The 18,272-nt window shown below is 33.0% G+C and overlaps 1 protein-coding gene across 1 annotated transcript in view; it reads right to left on the reverse strand.

The window, feature by feature from the left end:
- Window positions 1-8,208: 8,208 nt before the first annotated feature.
- DARS1 (aspartyl-tRNA synthetase 1) overlaps window positions 8,209-18,272 on the reverse strand; it is a 67,352-nt gene continuing 57,288 nt past the window's right edge. The window contains exons 11-16 of the mRNA XM_036858103.1: window positions 15,170-15,316; window positions 14,022-14,064; window positions 12,562-12,642; window positions 11,053-11,164; window positions 10,794-10,865; window positions 8,209-8,885 (exon numbers count right to left, since the gene is read on the reverse strand). Coding sequence (XP_036713998.1) covers window positions 8,794-8,885; window positions 10,794-10,865; window positions 11,053-11,164; window positions 12,562-12,642; window positions 14,022-14,064; window positions 15,170-15,316 — 547 coding nt within the window. The 3' untranslated portion in view covers window positions 8,209-8,793. The remainder of the gene's footprint in view (window positions 8,886-10,793; window positions 10,866-11,052; window positions 11,165-12,561; window positions 12,643-14,021; window positions 14,065-15,169; window positions 15,317-18,272) is intronic.

Consider the following 18,272-nt stretch of genomic DNA (forward strand, 5'->3'; position numbering starts at 1 on the left):
TATTTATTTTTGGCTGCATTGGGTCTTTGTTTCTGTGCGAGGGCTTTCTCTAGTTGCAGCAAGCGGGGGCCACTCTTCATCGCGGTGCGCGGGCCTCTCACTATCGTGGCCTCTCTTGTTGCGGAGCACAGGCTCCAGACACGCAGGCTCAGTAATTGTGGCTCACGGGCCCAGTTGCTCCGCGGCATGTGGGATCTTCCCAGACCAGGGCTCGAACCCGTGTCCCCTGCATTAGCAGGCAGATTCTCAACCACTGCGCCACCAGGGAAGCCCTCCTTTTTCATTTCTAATTGTATTGATTTGAGTTCTTTCCCTTTTTTTCTTGATGAGTCTGGCTAAAGGTTTATCAATTTTGTTTATGTTCTCAAAGAACCAACTTTTAGTTTTATTGATCTTTGCTATTGTTTCTTTCATTTCTTTTTCATTTATTTCTGCTCTGATATTTATGATTTCTTTCCTTCTACTAACTTTGGGTTTTCTTTATTCTTCTTCTCTAGTTGCTTTAGGTGTAAGGTTAGATTGTTTATTTGAGATTTTTCTTGTTTCTTGAGGTGAGAGTGAATTGCTATAAACTTCCCTCTTAGAACTGCTTTTGCTGTGTCCCATAGATTTTGGGTCATCATGATTTCATTGTCACTTGTTTCTATGTATTTTTTTATTTCCTCTTTGATTTCTTCAGTGATCTCTTGGTTATTTAGCAGTGCACTGCTTAGCCTCCATGTATTTGTGTTTTTTAGTTTTTTTTTTCCTGTAACTGATTTCTAATCTCATAGCATTGTGGTCAGAAAAGATGCTTGATGAGATTTCAAGCTTTCTCACACCATATGCAAAAATAAACTCAAAATGGATTAAAGACTTAAATGCAAGACCTGAATCCATAACTCCTAGAAGAAAACAGAGGCAGTCTGCTCTTTTACATTGACCTTAGCAATATTTTTTTGATATGTCTCCTCAGGCAAGGGAAAGAAAAACAAATGGGACTACATCAAACTAAAAAGCGTTGCACAGAATAGGAAACTATTAACAAAATGGAAATGCCATCTACTGAATGGGAGAAGATATTTGCAAACAATTTATCTGATAAGGGGTTAATGTCCAAAATATACAAAGAACTCATACAACTCAATATCAAAAAAACAAACCCAATTAAAAAATAGGCAGAGGATCTGAATAGACATTTTTCTAAGAAAGATATACAGATGGCCAACAGACACATGGAAAGATGCTCAACATCGCTAATCATCAGGGAAATACAAATCGAAACCACAATGAGATATCACCTCATACCTGTCAGATGACTACTATTAAAAAGACAACAAATAACAAGTGTTGGCGAGGATGTGGAGGAAAGGGCACCCTTGTGTACTGTTGGGAGGAATGTAAACTACTATAGCCACTATGAAAAGTATGGAGGTTCCTCAAAAAATTAAAAATAGAACTGCCACATGATCCAGCAATTCTACTCTTGAGTATTTTTCCAAAGAAAATAAAAACACCAATTTGAAGAGATATATGCACCTCTTTGTTCACTGCAGCATTATTTATAATAAGGAAGATACGGAAGCAACCTGCATCCATCAATAGATGAATGGATAAAGAGGATTTGGTATATATACAAAATGGAATATTACTCAGCCAGGAAAAGGAATAAAATCTTGCCCTTTGTGATGAGTACCTATAAGATATTACGCTAAGTGAAACAAGTGAAAGAGAGAAAGACAAATACCATATGATTTCACTTATATGTGGAATCTAAAAAGCAAAACAAATGAACAAACAAACAGAAACAGACTCAGATAGAACAAACTGGTGGTTGCCAGAGGGGAGAGGGTGGGGAGATGAGTGAAACAGGTGAGGGAGATTAAGAGGTACAAACTTCCAGTTGTAAAGTAAGTCATGGGGATGAAATGTACAGCATTGGGATATAGTCAATAATATTATAATCACTTTTTTATGGTGACAGATGGTAACTAGACTTATCTTGGTGATCATTTTGTAATGTATAAAAATATCAAGTCAGTATACTGTACATCTGAATCTAGTATTATAAGTCAATTATTAATTAAAAAGTTTAAAATTAAAATTTTAATTATAAAAGAAGGCTGACCCTTGGGCAAAACAACTGTAATGGTCTAAATACTTCCAGATATGTCAATTATATCTCAATAAAGCTGGTAAAAAATGAAAACAAACAAAAAACCCCAAACCTTCCAGAGCTTACAGGAGCTTCTGTGCTGAAAAATATATTCCTATCTGATCCATCTATACAGTAACGTACTGTATATAACAGTCACTTAAAGGAAAAATATTTTTTAAAAGTCTTAAACATGTTTCAGCTTGAGTTAACAAAGTTTGACTTCAGAAAGTACTGTTACTATAAATAAGTTAAAGAGAAAAAGAAAAAAATCTGAAATGCAGGAAGTCATGCAATACAAGAGATGGGTCTATGACAAAGCCTCATTACAAAGTTGACTCTACTCTAGCAGAACCCTTTGTGCTCCATGCAACAGCTAGACAGAACTTCCTGTGGAGCCTGCTACACTCAGCCACTGCAAATATCAACTGGTAACAACTTAGTACAAAAACTACTGTGCTAGGAGATAGCATCTACTCATTGTTTAAGCATTATTTTCTTCTTTCATATTATAGTCATCTTCCTCAAGATGGTCCAATGAGTTTACATGTGATAACCCCTTCTATGTGAACACATGTCAAGAAGAGACAAAAACAAAATTAGACATAGGCAAAAATATTTTGTAGTACAATGTAATAAAAAACTGAAAGACACAAATGGTGGCATAATTGTCACCAAAGAATGTATGAACAAAAATAGACGTAAATGAGATAATAACTAATTAGAAACTTTAGACGTGAAAAATATAGTCACTGAAATAAAAAAATACAACAAATGAGGTTAATTTTAGACAAGGCATATTTGAAGAATAATTAAATACATCAGAAGACAGGACCAAGGAATTCATCCATACACAGATTAGAGACAAAGATGAAAAATATGAGACAATAGAATGGTTAGAGGCCCAAATTTAGCTATTTAGAGTTTCAAAAAAAAAAAAATGGAGAAAATGGTAAAGAAGCAGTATTTGAAGAGAGACTTGCTGAGAATTTTCCATAATTGAAAACAGATATGGGTCCTAGACAAAAGGCACACTGAATACTGAACAAGATGAATAACTGTCAAACAGATCATAAGGAATTAGTAGAATATCAAAGATAAAGAGGCAACTTAGATGCTACCAAGGAAAGAGGCCAGATTATCTACAAAGGAAAAACAACTATACGGTACTGACAGCAAACTGTTTGCAGGCAACAAGAGGATTTAATGGTGTAAAAAAAAAAAACTTAAAGCAGAAAGAAGAAAAATGATACAAGAGCAGAAATTAATGAACTAAAATACAAAAAATAGAGAGGATCAATAGAATCAAAAGTTCAAAATGTCAGCTGAAGAGATTTTAAAAATAGATAAATGTCTAATAATAATTTTAAAAAGTTAGAAAAGGCACAAAAAGATGAGATTAATTTTTTTAAAAACCTTGAGAATACTATGAACATTATCCCATTAAATATAAAACTCTCTCTTGGGAATTCCCTGGCAGTCAAGTGGTTAGGGCTCCGTGCTTCCACTGCAGGGGGCCCGGGTTCGATTCCTGGTTGGGGGAACTAAGATCCCACAAGCCGTGTGGCCTGGCCAAAAAACAAAACAAAACAAAAACAACTCTCTCTTAAACAAACTATTTCAAAAATCAGAGACTGATACGCCATAGATATCCAAACTGAAAGAGAACAACATGAAAAAGAACACAGATATAAACATAGATATAAAATCTTTAAATATAAAATTAGCAACTATTAAGTGGACTGTAAATGTTAAGAATGTATATTATAATTATTAGAGCAGTCACTAAAAAAAAAAAGAAATGTTTACTTAAAATGCCAACAGGAAAACTAAAGTGAAATTCTAAAAACTATTGAAATAGTCATTAAAAAAAAGACAGGAAAGGAAAAATAGATTAAAAAAAACAGAAGAGGCAAGGAGGAAACAAAAAATGGTAGATACAAATCTAATCATATAAATAACTACATTAAAACTTTTGGGATAAACTCTCCAATTAAAATGTAGATTGTTAGAATGGATAAACAAGACCCAACTATATGCTGTCTATAAGAAACTCATTAAAGACAGAGGTGGGCTGAAGGTAAATTATGGAAAAAGATGTACCATGTAAACAATAACCACAGGAAGATGAGAATGGCTATATTAATATCAGATAACACAGATTTCAGGAGAGAGCATTACTGGAGTTATAAAGTGGCATTTCATTAGATAAAAGGGCCACTTAATCAGGAAGACACAACAATCATATAAGTGTATATTCCTAATAACAAAGCTTCAAAATACATGAATCAAACATTTACAGAGTTACAGGGAGAAATAAGACAATTCCAAAATCATGTCTGATTTCAGCAATTCAAAGAACTAGACAAAAAACCCAGTAATACTTTTTATAAACACTCTATCACTACACTCAACAAGGACAGAATACACATTCTTTCCTAAAGCACATGGTTAGATTTACAAAGAGGTATGATGAACTAGTACACAGAACTAGTACACTGGAAACTAAAAATATTACAAAAGGAAATTAAAGAAGACCTAAAAAAAAATGGGATGTTTTATATTCATGGATTGGAAGAGTCAATACTGTTAAGATGGCAATTTTCCCCAAACTGATCTATAGAGTCAGTGCCATCCAAATCAAAACCTCAGCAGGCTTTTCTGAAGAAACTGATGATATAAAAATGTAGGGCTTCCTTGGTGGCACAGTGGTTGAGAATCTGCCTGCCAATGCAGGGGACACGGGTTCGTGCCCTGGTCTGGGAAGATCCCACATGCCGCGGATCAACTAGGCCCGTGAGCCACAATTACTGAGCCTGCGCGTCTGGAGCCTGTGCTCCGCAACAAGAGAGGCCGCGATAATGAGAGGCCCGCGCACCGCGATGAAGAGTGGCCCCCACTTGCCACAACTAGAGAAAGCCCTTGCACAGAAACGAAGACCCAACACAGCCATAAATAAATAAATTAAATAAACCCAAAGTTTAAAAAAAAAAAAAAGACTTCCTTTAAAAATTTAAATGGAAAGGCACAGGACTTAGAATAGTTAAAATAATCCTGAAAAAGAGAAACAAGGCTGGTGGACTTAAACTCTCATTCACTGCTGGCAGAAATGCAAGATGCTACAGCTACTTTGGAAAATGTATGGCAGTATCTTATAAAGCTAAATATACCTTCTTATAGTTCGCAGAAATTTCACTCCTAGGTATGTACTTAATAGAAATGAAAACAGGCCTGCACAAAGACTTGCAAGCAAATGTTCATAGCACCATTATTCACTACAGATTAAAAACTGGATGCTACTTATATGTATATCAACTGGTAAACAGATAAGCAAATTATGGCATATCCATCCTATGGAATACTACTGATCAATAAAGAGAAGTACACTATTAATATATGCAACAACATGGATGAATCTCAAAAACATCATGCTTAAAGAATGAAGTCAAACACAAGACTATATATTGTTCCATTTATATGAAACTCTAGAAAAGATCTTTGTTGCCAGAGGTGGCAACTATAAAGATGCACTGTGGAGCTTTCTAGGGCAATGGAAATATTCTGTAGTTTGATTAAGGTGGAGGTTACCTGACTATATAAAATTACCAAAATACATCAAACTACACACTTAAGATGAATGAATTTTGTTGTATATATTAGCAAGTCGAATTCAGTAGTACATACACAAAATAAGACATCATAATCAAGTAGTATTTATTCCAGAAAAATATCAGGAATTTGTATTACTATCATCTGTCATATTCAAAACTAAAGGAAAAAAAATTGCAGCAAATACAGAAAAAGTATTTGACAAATTCAAGACTCATTCTTAACAGAAACTCATTAACCTGATAAAGGGCACCATGCACTGCAATGAAGAGTAGCCCCCGCTCGCTGCAACTAGAGAAAGCCCACGTGCAGCAAGACCCAACACAGCCAAAGAAAAAAATAAATAAATAAAAGAACATGGATCCCAGCTTCAACTTAAAAAAAAAAAATTAATTCAGAAACAAGAAAAGCACACCCACATCACTGCTTTTATTCAACATTCTACTGAAGGGCTTAACTAATACAATAAGTAAATACGACACAAGAATTAGACAGGAAGGGTTAAAACTCTCTTTATTTGCCAGACACTATTCTATGCGCCAGGTGTTGTTCTAAGAGTTTCATGCTTTTTAATTCCCACAGTAGTCCCATGAGATAGGATTATGAAAATAAGGAAAGTTGAGGATAAGCAAGTTACCCAAGGTTACATAGCTAGTAAACAGCAAAACCAGGATCTTAACCCTAACCCTAATCCAAGTAGTACAGCCACAGAATCCACACTTTGTACTACTATGCTATCCTTCCTTGCATCTGGTTGTCTCCTTTGAACATACAAGACACTCAATAGAAACTATAGAACTAATAAGAGTTCAGGAATGTTGCTGCATAAAAAAAGTAACAAATAAAAACTGATAACCGATAGTGTTCTTATGCCTAACAATTTAAAAATGAAAGAGAAAAAAAAGGTCCCATTTCCAATAGAAAAAAAATGGTAAGGTTTCCTAGCATAAACGAAAAATTAAAAAGTAATTTATTTAATTTAATTAAGTAATTTATTTTTGGCTGTGCCGTGCAGCTTGTGGGATTTTAGTTCCCTGACCAGGGATCGAATCTGGGCCCTGGGCAGTGAGAGCATGGAGTCCTAACCACTGGACCGCCAGGGAATTCCCAATTAAAAAGTAATTTTGAAAGATATTAAAGAACATCACAATTAAAGAAAAAATACCAAAAAAGGAAGGGATATACCATGTTCACTCATTGGTAGACTGAATAGATGAAAATTCCAAGTCTTTTCAAATTATTTATAAATTCAAGATAACTCCATCAAAATCCCAGAATACACATATCAAATAAATCTGCAAAATAATACTAGACAATGTTTATAGAAACAAATATTTAGTTAAAATATAAAAACATGGAAAAGAATTTTAAAAAACCCACTGAATTGATATAGTAGTTATCACTAGGTAGGAAGGAACAGGATCAGGGTGGGTAAATGGGAAAACTTAACTGTATCCACTACTTTTTCTCTAAAAAAGAAAATAAAATATCTGAAGCAAATATGACAATGTTAAGATTTGATAAAGCCTGGTGGCAAGTATAGGGGTGTCCTTTTTATCATGCTCTAATCTGGTTGACATGTTTGAAATACTTTATAAAAAAAAATTACATACAAAGATTACATCATTCTAAGATGTTATAAACCATTTATTTTGAAAGAAGCTATAATTCTATGAACTTGAGAAGAATAGATCTAGGGCTGTTATTATTATACTATTTTGGGGCTTGGGGATTATGCAATACAGAAAAAACAGATATAGTTCATTTTATTCTTGGTGTAGCTTAAATGTATTTAACACTTCTGGGGTGCCTACCAAACTCAAGATACTTTGGTAGGTTATGAAAGAAAGATATAAAAATTGAGTCTCTACCCTCAAAGAGCTCATAATCTAGATGGTGAAATAAATTAACTTTAAAAAATAATGGGCAGATATATATGATCCAAGGGTAATGTTCTACCTTTCTGACCCCCTTACTTTTTTCTGTATTATTTTTCCTTTTCCTGTAGGAAATATCTGCATTACATTATTTTGTTCCTCACCATTATGTGTGGTTCACCATAAAATTAACATTAGCATCAACATATTTAAAAATCTAGAGGAAAAGTGTTTCTAACTAATTCTTAAACAGAAATTTCATTTTGGGAGGGAAGTGGGAGTGCATTTTAGTGATATTCACTAAATGCCAGTACCAGTTAAAAACAAAAACAGAAAATTCTGCAATATTTTTTAATCTATGTGAAATAAACTATTAAAGCAACCCAAGCTTTCAGCTTTAAGAACTGTATCCTTACACCCATCTGAATTTACCTCTTGATTAATACATGTTATGCATATATCAGTTTTCATTTGCTTTCAAGCATTTACATAAACTGGATGTCTATTTTTTTTCTTCTCCCAAATTATAAATGCCAAGAACCAGTTATAAAATCACATTGCCATGAAGTTACACAGAAACAACTATAATTAGCTTTAAAATTTTATTGAAATTCAGGTTTAGATTATTCAACAATTTAATATAATATTATATTGTATATTTTCTAACCAGTATTCTCACCTGCTTTACATGATTTCTGAGCACAATTTTTAAGAATTGATATTTTCTGCCTAATTTTCCATGATATGCCAATTATACATTCATTAAAATCTCAGATACTCCCCTAAAATTGTTCTTACCTCAACGTCAGAATTTAAAAAAATAAGACCAAATATTGAAAATGTAAGACATTAATATTGTAGCCACTGCAATATAGAAAAGAAAATTTACACAATATTATCTGTTTAAAATTGCTGTTAACATTTATTGTAGTAATGCAATATATGAACGTTTAACATAACAATATGAATTTTTCATTAAAATGTTCAACCATTTCCTACTGAAGCATGTCCGAAGTTATAAAAATCTTCTCTTTTAAAGTAACCTATACTGAATTAGTCCGAAAGTAATTGTGGCACTTTGGATAAGACATTTATTTTATTGCATATTTTAAGTACCTAAGGTACAGCCTGATTAATAGCAGGTACTGGAAAGAATAAAAAGCAACAGTTTCCTTAAGGAGTAAGTCGTTTGGGATCACGGGGAAACATTGAGGTCTGACGAACATTGTGCAAGCCCAAAAAGAGCATAGTCACTCGTTCCAACCCTGGAGAAAACAAAATAATCATTAATTCATTTTCTGAAAATCTCCCAGGGTCTTACCTATTGAAAACTACCAAAATAATATCACTGATCAACAAAATGCTTTTCCTTGTTAGGAAAAAAATGACTTCTATTATTTTGAGTTTAAAATGGAATATTTTGGGTCTGATTCAGAAAACAGACGATGCTGTATGTGGGAAGGACTAAATGAGATATTCTTAAGCTGTATGGATTCTGTGAAATGTGAACTACAAAAATTATGTAAATATCCAAAATTTATGATCTAAACAAACAAAAAATATTTTATAAGCCTATTATTATGTTTTCAAATGAGACCAGATTTTACTTATGTAGTCCAGGCCATCAGTGTAAGATGAAAGTCATAAACTTGTTCACGGAAATTTGATTTAACGGAAGTTACCAGAAATTTATTATAATTCAATACACATGAAACATGGTGGTTCCTAGCATAAAAGACTCTATAATACATTATTGTACTAAATGTTTTGAATGTAGAAGAGTCTGATTTTGACATGTGACTTAAATACTATATTACTGACAAGAATTAAGAACAAGTATCACCTAAGAAACACAGCAAAACTAGCAAATGAAACTTTTTGTGTGCAATATGATGTATCTCGTTCACTGAATTGTAGCAGGCTAATACATCCCACAAAGAAGGCAAGGTCAAAGAATACTTTTATATATCAACAACTTTTAAGTTTAATACATTTAACATCTAAAAGTAATATAAATAAAAGAATTAATATTTTTATTTCTATTCCTTACTAAAAAACATCTGCAGACGTAAATTTGAACCTTGTATTATAGTAACCTAACACTAATCAAAAAAAAAAAATCACCATATCCCATCTTCCACTCAAATATTAATTAACAAAAATAGGTATTTTGATAACCATTCAAGTGTCTTTCTTCACAAGCACGATGAAAATTTACAGTGTCAGTTACAAAAGTTTGTAAAATATCATGCAAAATGCACATCATTCAATATTCTAAGAGAAAATAGTCATAAATTTCCCATTGAAATTTAAACTATGTATATATTCAATGTAGCATTGTTTGTAATAACAAAAGGCTGGTAATACCCTACGTGTCTATCAATAGGAAGCTGGTTAACAAGATTACCATGCACCCTTTCAATGGATTCTGTGTAGTGATTAAAAATGAATGAAAAAGCTCCTTAAGTATTGATAAGGAACAACTTACAAAATATAGTAAGTGAAAAATGCAAGGTATTGAATGGTTTATATAGTATAAAAAAATGTATTTTAAAAAGTGCATGTAGCTTTGCATATGCAAAGATTATCTTTGCAAAGGCAAAGAAGAAACTAGAAACAATAGTTTTCTGTAGGGAGGTGAATGTACACTCTTCTATATGCTTTGAATTTGAAATTTTTGTAAGTATATTACCTGTTTACCAAAAACCCCAAAACAAACAACAGAAAACTTAAGAGTTTTTGATACGGACATCCAAAAGTTGAGTAAGTTAAATATTTACTCATTTTCAATCACAGAGCAGCATCTTACATATACTCTAGAAGTGGTTCTAAAAGCCAATGAAATGTTAACATTTCAACAAAAACATTTAGCAGCAATCTGAACTAACCGGAGGGAGAGCTTTAATCTGGGCTAATCTGAATGAACTCACGAATACAGAAAGAAAAGAGGATACTCAAAATCAAATTTTCATTTAGTCGTAACTCACTTAAAAAATTCTTATAATACATATTTGTATTACACTTAGCACTTATGAACTTATTTGTAAGCAATAACAATATACAGAATTTACTTTTTGGAGTCTAATGCTGAAGAAATTTTGTTAGAACTGAATGAACACTTTGACAAATGAAATCTGGGTTGGAAATACTGTCATAATATAAAGAAATATTACCAATGCCTCCACCAGCATGAGGAGGGGCTCCAAAGCGGAAGGAATCAATGTATGCCTTAATTTTCTCCAAATCTACAAAACAAACATAAAAAACCCCCACATAATTTATCATCTTATTTAGCTTAAAAAAATTGCAGAAGCAATTACTGTACAATGAAGATTAAAACAAATGACTGTTTCTGAAAAGTCTTTAAAGGGTTTTAAAATTTATTGTTTTCAGAATATACATGGCCCTCCTCAATATATTTAAGTTGTTTACCAATTCCATGATGTAAGGCTCTCTCTGTTAGCAGCTGAGGATCATGTATTCTTTGAGCTCCTGACAGTATTTCTTCTCCTCTCATGAACATATCGTAAGAGTTGGACTGTTTCTGCAGGAAAAACAAACAAAAAAATACCACTCAAGTGGCTATCACCCTATCACACATATGTGGAAAAACACCCTTTGTTGCATGAAGAGCAAGTCCATTTTTTCCTACAATTAATGATGGAACCTGCTCCAATAAACATTTGTTTCTCTAAAACAGGATTAAACTAGTGAGGGATGAAAAATAAGTTCTTCCTTGCCTCTATCAGATTTTATGCTCCCCTTCTCCCACACCTTCCAACAACAAATCAGAACATTATATCTTCTTTTAAGAAGTAGTGCTGATTCTTATTTCACTTTATCATCTGAATTTTTTAAGTGTGATATGATTTTGAGATCACTTTTGGAACTTCAAATTATCAACAAGTGTTAGTCTTTTTAACTTTTAAAACGCCATTATTTTAAGGAAAGTAAATTGAACATCAATTTACCATAGCTCAAACTATTCCTTATCAGGTTTTAACTTACTTTCCTTGTCTTTCAATAAACCAATGGTTCTCAAAGTGTGATTGCTGGACTGGTAGCTTCAGTATTACCTTATCAGAAATACCAATTATCAAGCCCCACCCCAGACCAACTAATCAGAAAGTCTGGTGATGGGGCCCACCAATCTGTGGTTTAAAAGCCCTCCAAGTGATTCTGATGCCCACTGAAGTTGGGGAACCAGTGCAGAGGAAAAACAATGAAAAGCCACAAGACATTATTTAGATTAACTACCAGGATAGAATGTGAATTCTTAGTTCAAGGTCAATAATAAAATGATTTGGTAAAGTCTTCAAATCTATTAATACTATTTGTTGTTTATATAGTGTTATTTCCTCATATATCTTTAAAAATGACACGAGGAACTTCCCTGGTGGCGCAGTGGTTAAGAATCCGCCTGCCAATGCAGGGGACATGGGTTCGAGCCCTGGTCTGGGAAGATCCCACATGCTGCGGAGCAACTAAGCCTGTGTGCCACAACTACTGAGCACCTGTGCCACAACTACTGAAGCCCGCGTGCCTAGAGCCCGTGTTCCGCAACAAGAGAAGCCACCACATTGAGAAGCCCATGCACTGCAACAAAGAGTAGCCCCCACTCGCTGCAACTAGAGAAAAGCCCGCACACAGAAAAGAAGACCCAGCACAGCCCCCCACAAAAATAATAATAATAATAAAGTTTTTAAAAAAACACATGAAAATTATTTTTAATACAAGTTCTGGGGACTAATTTGCTAGAATATTCAAATTTCACAGTATCATTTTGACCTGACAGAAACTAGTAGCAATACATATAAAAATGTGTCCATCAAAACTGCAAGTTACTAATGAAAACCATTATTCCCATTGTACAACTTGACACAGTGACAATAAAGTTTTCCCTCTTCCCCCAAACAGGTTATTTAAAATCAAATTACTTACAGGATTTCTTGGGTCAGGCATGGTATAGAAAGGTCTTACAGCCAATGGATATTTATCAAGAATATAAAAATCTGTATCATACTATAAAAAGAATAAATATGATTAAAACAGATTTTTAAGAAGTTTAATGAAAGTAAAAAGAAGGCTACCATTTCAATTAACTGTCTTTTTTTATACATAAGTTTTGTTCTTCAAAATTACTGTAATTACACTCTATATACAATAACTATTCTGCTTCTTTCAAGTAATACCTGTATCCTACAGTATTTTGCCATGATGTTATAAATTCTTCCAATATACTTAATTTTTAGGAGCTGTTGACTATTCGATCATAGTTCAAATATGCATTTTTCATTTTCTTTTTTTGGACATGTAATCTCTTTCCAATTTCTCCTCCATTGAAAATTATGCTGTGATAAACTTCTTTGATTTTCATTTTTTTGCATTGCAATTCTAGCTCATTTAGTTTTTCAGATGCATTTTATAACTATTTTTGTTAAATTATCCCAAATCTCATTGGGTTTTACAAAAACTACATTAAATCTATAAATTATTTTGGGAAAACTGACGTCTTTTACTATATTCATCTAAAAAAACCTTGATTATTCCCCCCAATAATTTAAATTTTCACTTAGATATCTAATATTTTAGATACTAATTTGGTAGTTTTTCTCAGATGAAAACTACAATTGAAATAACATTAACATGAAGTTATGACACTTTTGTTAGAAAGAATATGTGACCTACATTTAGTTAAACCATTCACGTTTCAACTCTTTTGATGTTAAACATTTTTCCTAAAACTGGAGCATAGAGAGAATGTCAACAGAACTGACAAATTAGAAATGGCCCCACTGAAACATCATTTTAAAGGTATAAACTCAGTACTATGCAGTTTCACAAACAGGCTAGTTCCCCAGTCAGTTGAACAGTTTTGAGTGCAACCAGCAGGAGGAGCTCAAGGACTGTTTTTATTCAATTACACAATTTTCTTAATTTCTTTAAAGATCACACTAAGTTTAGCTTTTCTCTTCTTTGGAATTTTAGAAAATGAGATAGGAAAGTAGCTTTCATGTAAGAGGCATAAAGGAAATTCATTCACCCTCTAGTCCCATGAATTAGCAAGGGTAGTCAGGGAAGACCATTTCTAAATAATTTAAAATCATCTTGAGGTCCTCTCTAACTAATCTGACAATCAGACCTAGACATCACTTTTAGAGGTACCTCAGTACAACTCATACAAAAATCAAATACTGAGCTAATCATACCATTTGGGCAAAGCCTGTCTGAATACTTTTTATTTTTCTAAGAATTAAAAAAAATATATTATCCCCCTTGGTTTTTATTTATTCTGGAGTATTACCATTCTAGGAAGATTAGCCCCCCTTGCAACTGTTCTCTAGTTCCAGGGTATGTTTCAAATTTATAAAAAGAAATCCAGCATGTACAAGAGTCCTTACCTTTTCCTTTACCAAACGACCCAACAGTTTTTCATTTGGTGTACTGAAAAAGAAACAGGAAATCAGATGTTTGAAGATCAAACAGCAACTTAAAAGAGTTTTAAGTTAATAAGGAACCTCTTCTATTTGAAGTTCTCAAAGGATAAAAAATTTAGCCAAAATACATAGTTGTCTATTCTGCTCCTTTTTAAAAAGGCAACTACTACTGGAAACCACTTATGAGTGCACCTGGTACAGTTAGTAGGTGCTGCTCAATAATATTTAAATAAAAGTATAAATAGAATTTAGCAATTCACTGATTCATAAATAGCATGGATGAAGTAGTGTCCTGCAATTACAGATAATGTAAGTTTACTATACCAACATAGGCTTCTCTTGCCATTAAATGGTTCTACTTCAAAATGGTCTCTCCTTTTTTACTCTTTATCAAAGATTTATAAAACATAAATCAGTATTTCCAAGTAAAATGTAACAGTGTATATAGAAACCAATTACATTTCTATAGCCAGGACTTTGCTACTTTTAAGTTCTATCCTATTTAAGAAAAATTTCCAAAATACTTACAAAAATATTATCCAACTTCAATTAATTATAGAATTTATGGTTTTCCTTAAAATGTCGTCTAGCAATGTACAGGATGATTAAAATAATATATATACATATGTGTACACACACACACATATATTTGTTAAACAAATAAAAGTAAATGAAGGGTTTTGGGTGAAATATGTATAACTTTTAGAGATCTTTAAAAGTTTCATACCCTAATCCTGTATGGGGACAGATTTAGGCTGTTGTCTATCCCCTCTAACACCACTGATTTAGAAAGAGAGTTCACATATTAGATGATAAAATCACAGGCAAAAGGCCCTATATTTTCTTTAAAGCATTACAAATATGAAGCCGGGGGGAAAATGCACAAAAATGGTGTTTATAAACAAAAATACTGAAGCTTAGGCAAACCACATTAAACGTAACATTTTATTTCAGATCACACATTGAACAAAACAAACATCATACTATATACCAAAATTAATAAAATTGAAGTTTATCAACTGGGTGAAAAAAACCTCATTCATCAATACATTTATTCTTTTGTATCTTAAATCTAATTACTAAAGTTTTAAAAATCACAAAGAGAAACAAACCTTAGATCTTCTTCATCTCCCATTTCAATTCCGGCTTCCCTAAGCATAGCTAATGCTTCACAATACTCTAGTCTTAAAGTTGGCTCCAAAAATTTGAATGGCTCACATGGGAACTGTTTATTCACCGTCTGAATTTCAGTTTGAAACCTATTTGTACAATGATTAAGAGTTAATAAAAATGTATGAAATAAATGTTTTCCCCACATGAGGTCACTGTGGCAATACATAAATATAAAAAAAATTTTTAACCAATACTGGTGAAATAAGGAACATACAGCTTTTTTTCTTCCACACACTCCATACACATTTTTTTCTTAAACAAAGCAGCAACATTTTTAACATTTCATTGGAGTTATTATATGTGCAGTGATGAGGAAAGGGCAACTTGAACAGGTTCTGGGGTAGAAACATGCCCTTTCCAGCTGAACCTGCTCATTGCCACAGATCTCCTAGCTGTCCGGGTAGCCTGTACTCAAGCGGCCAGTTGACATGGACCCAAGAGCCTATATACTATTAGTTCCATGGTTCCACTGATAACAATTGTGAATTCAGAGATAACTCAAAAGGAAATGCTTTTAGAGCAAAGCTCTTTCATGTAAAATCAGCCTCAGTATAGAAATTGCCTCAGGGACTTTTAGGCTCTTCAGTAGTAGAAACAGCAGCTAAGAAAAAATATCTGGTAGGTATTGAATATCTGTTTATGTCACATAAAATCATTCTTTGAAACAGTGTATGCACCAGAAAAAAACTGTTATCAAGAAATTAAGTTAAATAAGGAAATTTAAATACTTAAAAAATATTTAACACCATTTCTCAATCTCATTTGTCATCACAGTGGCATTAAAGGATAAAAAACTTTCTTTATAATTCATGTCAGCTCACATTATTAGAAACACAAAATACCCATTTTATGGGCATTAAAAAAATCTGACTTTTTAATACTTTAATAACACTTGTTATCATCAAGGAAGACCAAATTAATGAACACTTATCTTCCCCCATTCCCATTATACCATAAGTTTGTTTAGGAGAGTGCCTATTTCTTTCTCATTTTAATAATCACTATAGTATGTTTATTGTCTACCTTCTAAACAAGAGGCACAAGACAAATGTTTACTGCACTAAACTGCTGCTGTGGAAGATGGTAAGATTAAAAAGGTATATTTTACTAAAGTATTTATGGATGAAATGATAGCTGAGGTTTGCTTCAAAATAAGAGGGCAGGGGGGAAATGGCTAAAACAAAATTGGCCATGGGTTGACAATGGTTGAAATTGGGTGATGAGTATATGGGGTTTCATTAGGCTAGTCTATCTACTTTTGTAAGAGATTTAGAATTTTCCATGATTAACAGAATTGAAAAATGTATGTTTACATTCTATGAAAACAGCAGAAATAAAAACACTACTACTTCCTGATTAGTCTTGAAGTTTCAATGGAAGTAATAAACTTTAGTCATTGATTCATTCAAATCTTGATATAAGTAGGGTTAAGATGACCCCAATAATTAATTTTTAAATTGCTTTGCTTTGGATATTAACCCCTATTCATGTTAATCAATGGTAATACAAAAATATGAATATCAATATTTTAACAGATTATTGACTGGATATGTATTAATACGTCTTTTGTTACCCGAATGTCATTGACCAGAGACGTTATCAATACGTTTTTAGAGAGTGATACAATTAACATCACCATGCGAAGTTGTTAGAGCTTAAAATTGATCAAGGACAGCTTACGATTATCATTATCATTCACATTTTGCTCCATTAGGTTTTTGTTCCAACCTTGTGTATATTATAAATGCAAGTTTATTACCATAAAATTTTCAAAAATGATGCATCGTGAAATTTTGAGTGAAGAAGAATTTTTCAGTGAATTTTATGCAGATACTTTTTCTGATTGTCCGAGCAACATATATACTAGTGTCTCAGAAGACGACAGTTCTTCAGAATGTAGTTCTGATTTAGATGATGTGAATATCAGACCAACAAAAAGACAAAAAACCTTAGTGACTGATTCTGATAAGGAAAGTGAAAATGAAACTCAAGGTGCTAGAGAATGCTCCTTTGCTTCTACAGAAGAGTGGACTGAAGACAACATTGCACGAAAATTAGAAAGTTTTACAGATGTGTTAGATGTAACTATTAATGTAACAACCCACAAAGTGTTAGTGAAATAACAGAATTAACTTTTGGTAACAACTTTTTGAAGCTGGTCGCTTCTCAAACAAACTTGTATCCTACACAGAATGAAAAATCCTATAAAAAGTATAAGGCTTTAAAATGGACAGATGTAACCAATAGTGACATGATGAAGTTTCTTGGATTAATAATTTTGATGGGACAAATAAGAAAGTCACACTGGAAAGAATATTGGTCGACTGATCCCTTACTTGAAACACCTATCTTTCCAAAGATTATGACAAGAAGAAGGTTCGAACAAAAAATGGTATTTCTTCACTTTAACGATAACTCGGAAACTCTACTTCCTGCAGACAGAATTTCAAAAGTTAAAACTTTTTTGGATTATTTTCTACCAAAATTTCAATTGATCTATATACCCAAACAAGAGCTATCACTTGAGGAGGCAATGATAAAATGGATAGAATGACTCAGATTCAAAACCTATAATCATGGAAAACTTACAAAATATGGAACCTTGGTCAGGATGGTTAGCAAAAGTGAAACTGGATATATATGCAACCTTGCGATTTACATGGGTGAAGGAAAGAAAGTGCAAGAAACTATTATCGGTCCTACAATCACCTTGGTTCGTGGCACCATATTTACCAAGACAATTATTAAAACAGTGTGGCCCATCTAAAATATTGTTGAAAAATAAAACCAGAGTTTGTGGGATTATAAGAGAGAATCGTGGTCTACCAAACCAATTAAAGGAGAAATCTAAAAATCTACAGGGGGAGAAATGACATTCTTATGGACGGGAGAAGTGATTCTTCTTATGGAAAGACAAGAGGCTAGTCCACACGGTGACAACTATTCATGATGCCTCCACAGCATCTACAGGAAAGGAAGACAGGAGGACTGGCCATCAGATAACTAAGCCCACCTGAATATTAGAGTATAATAAATATATTA

The sequence above is a fragment of the Balaenoptera musculus genome, chromosome 7 (assembly GCF_009873245.2).
Source record: "Balaenoptera musculus isolate JJ_BM4_2016_0621 chromosome 7, mBalMus1.pri.v3, whole genome shotgun sequence".
Classification (NCBI taxonomy): Eukaryota; Metazoa; Chordata; class Mammalia; order Artiodactyla; family Balaenopteridae; genus Balaenoptera; species Balaenoptera musculus.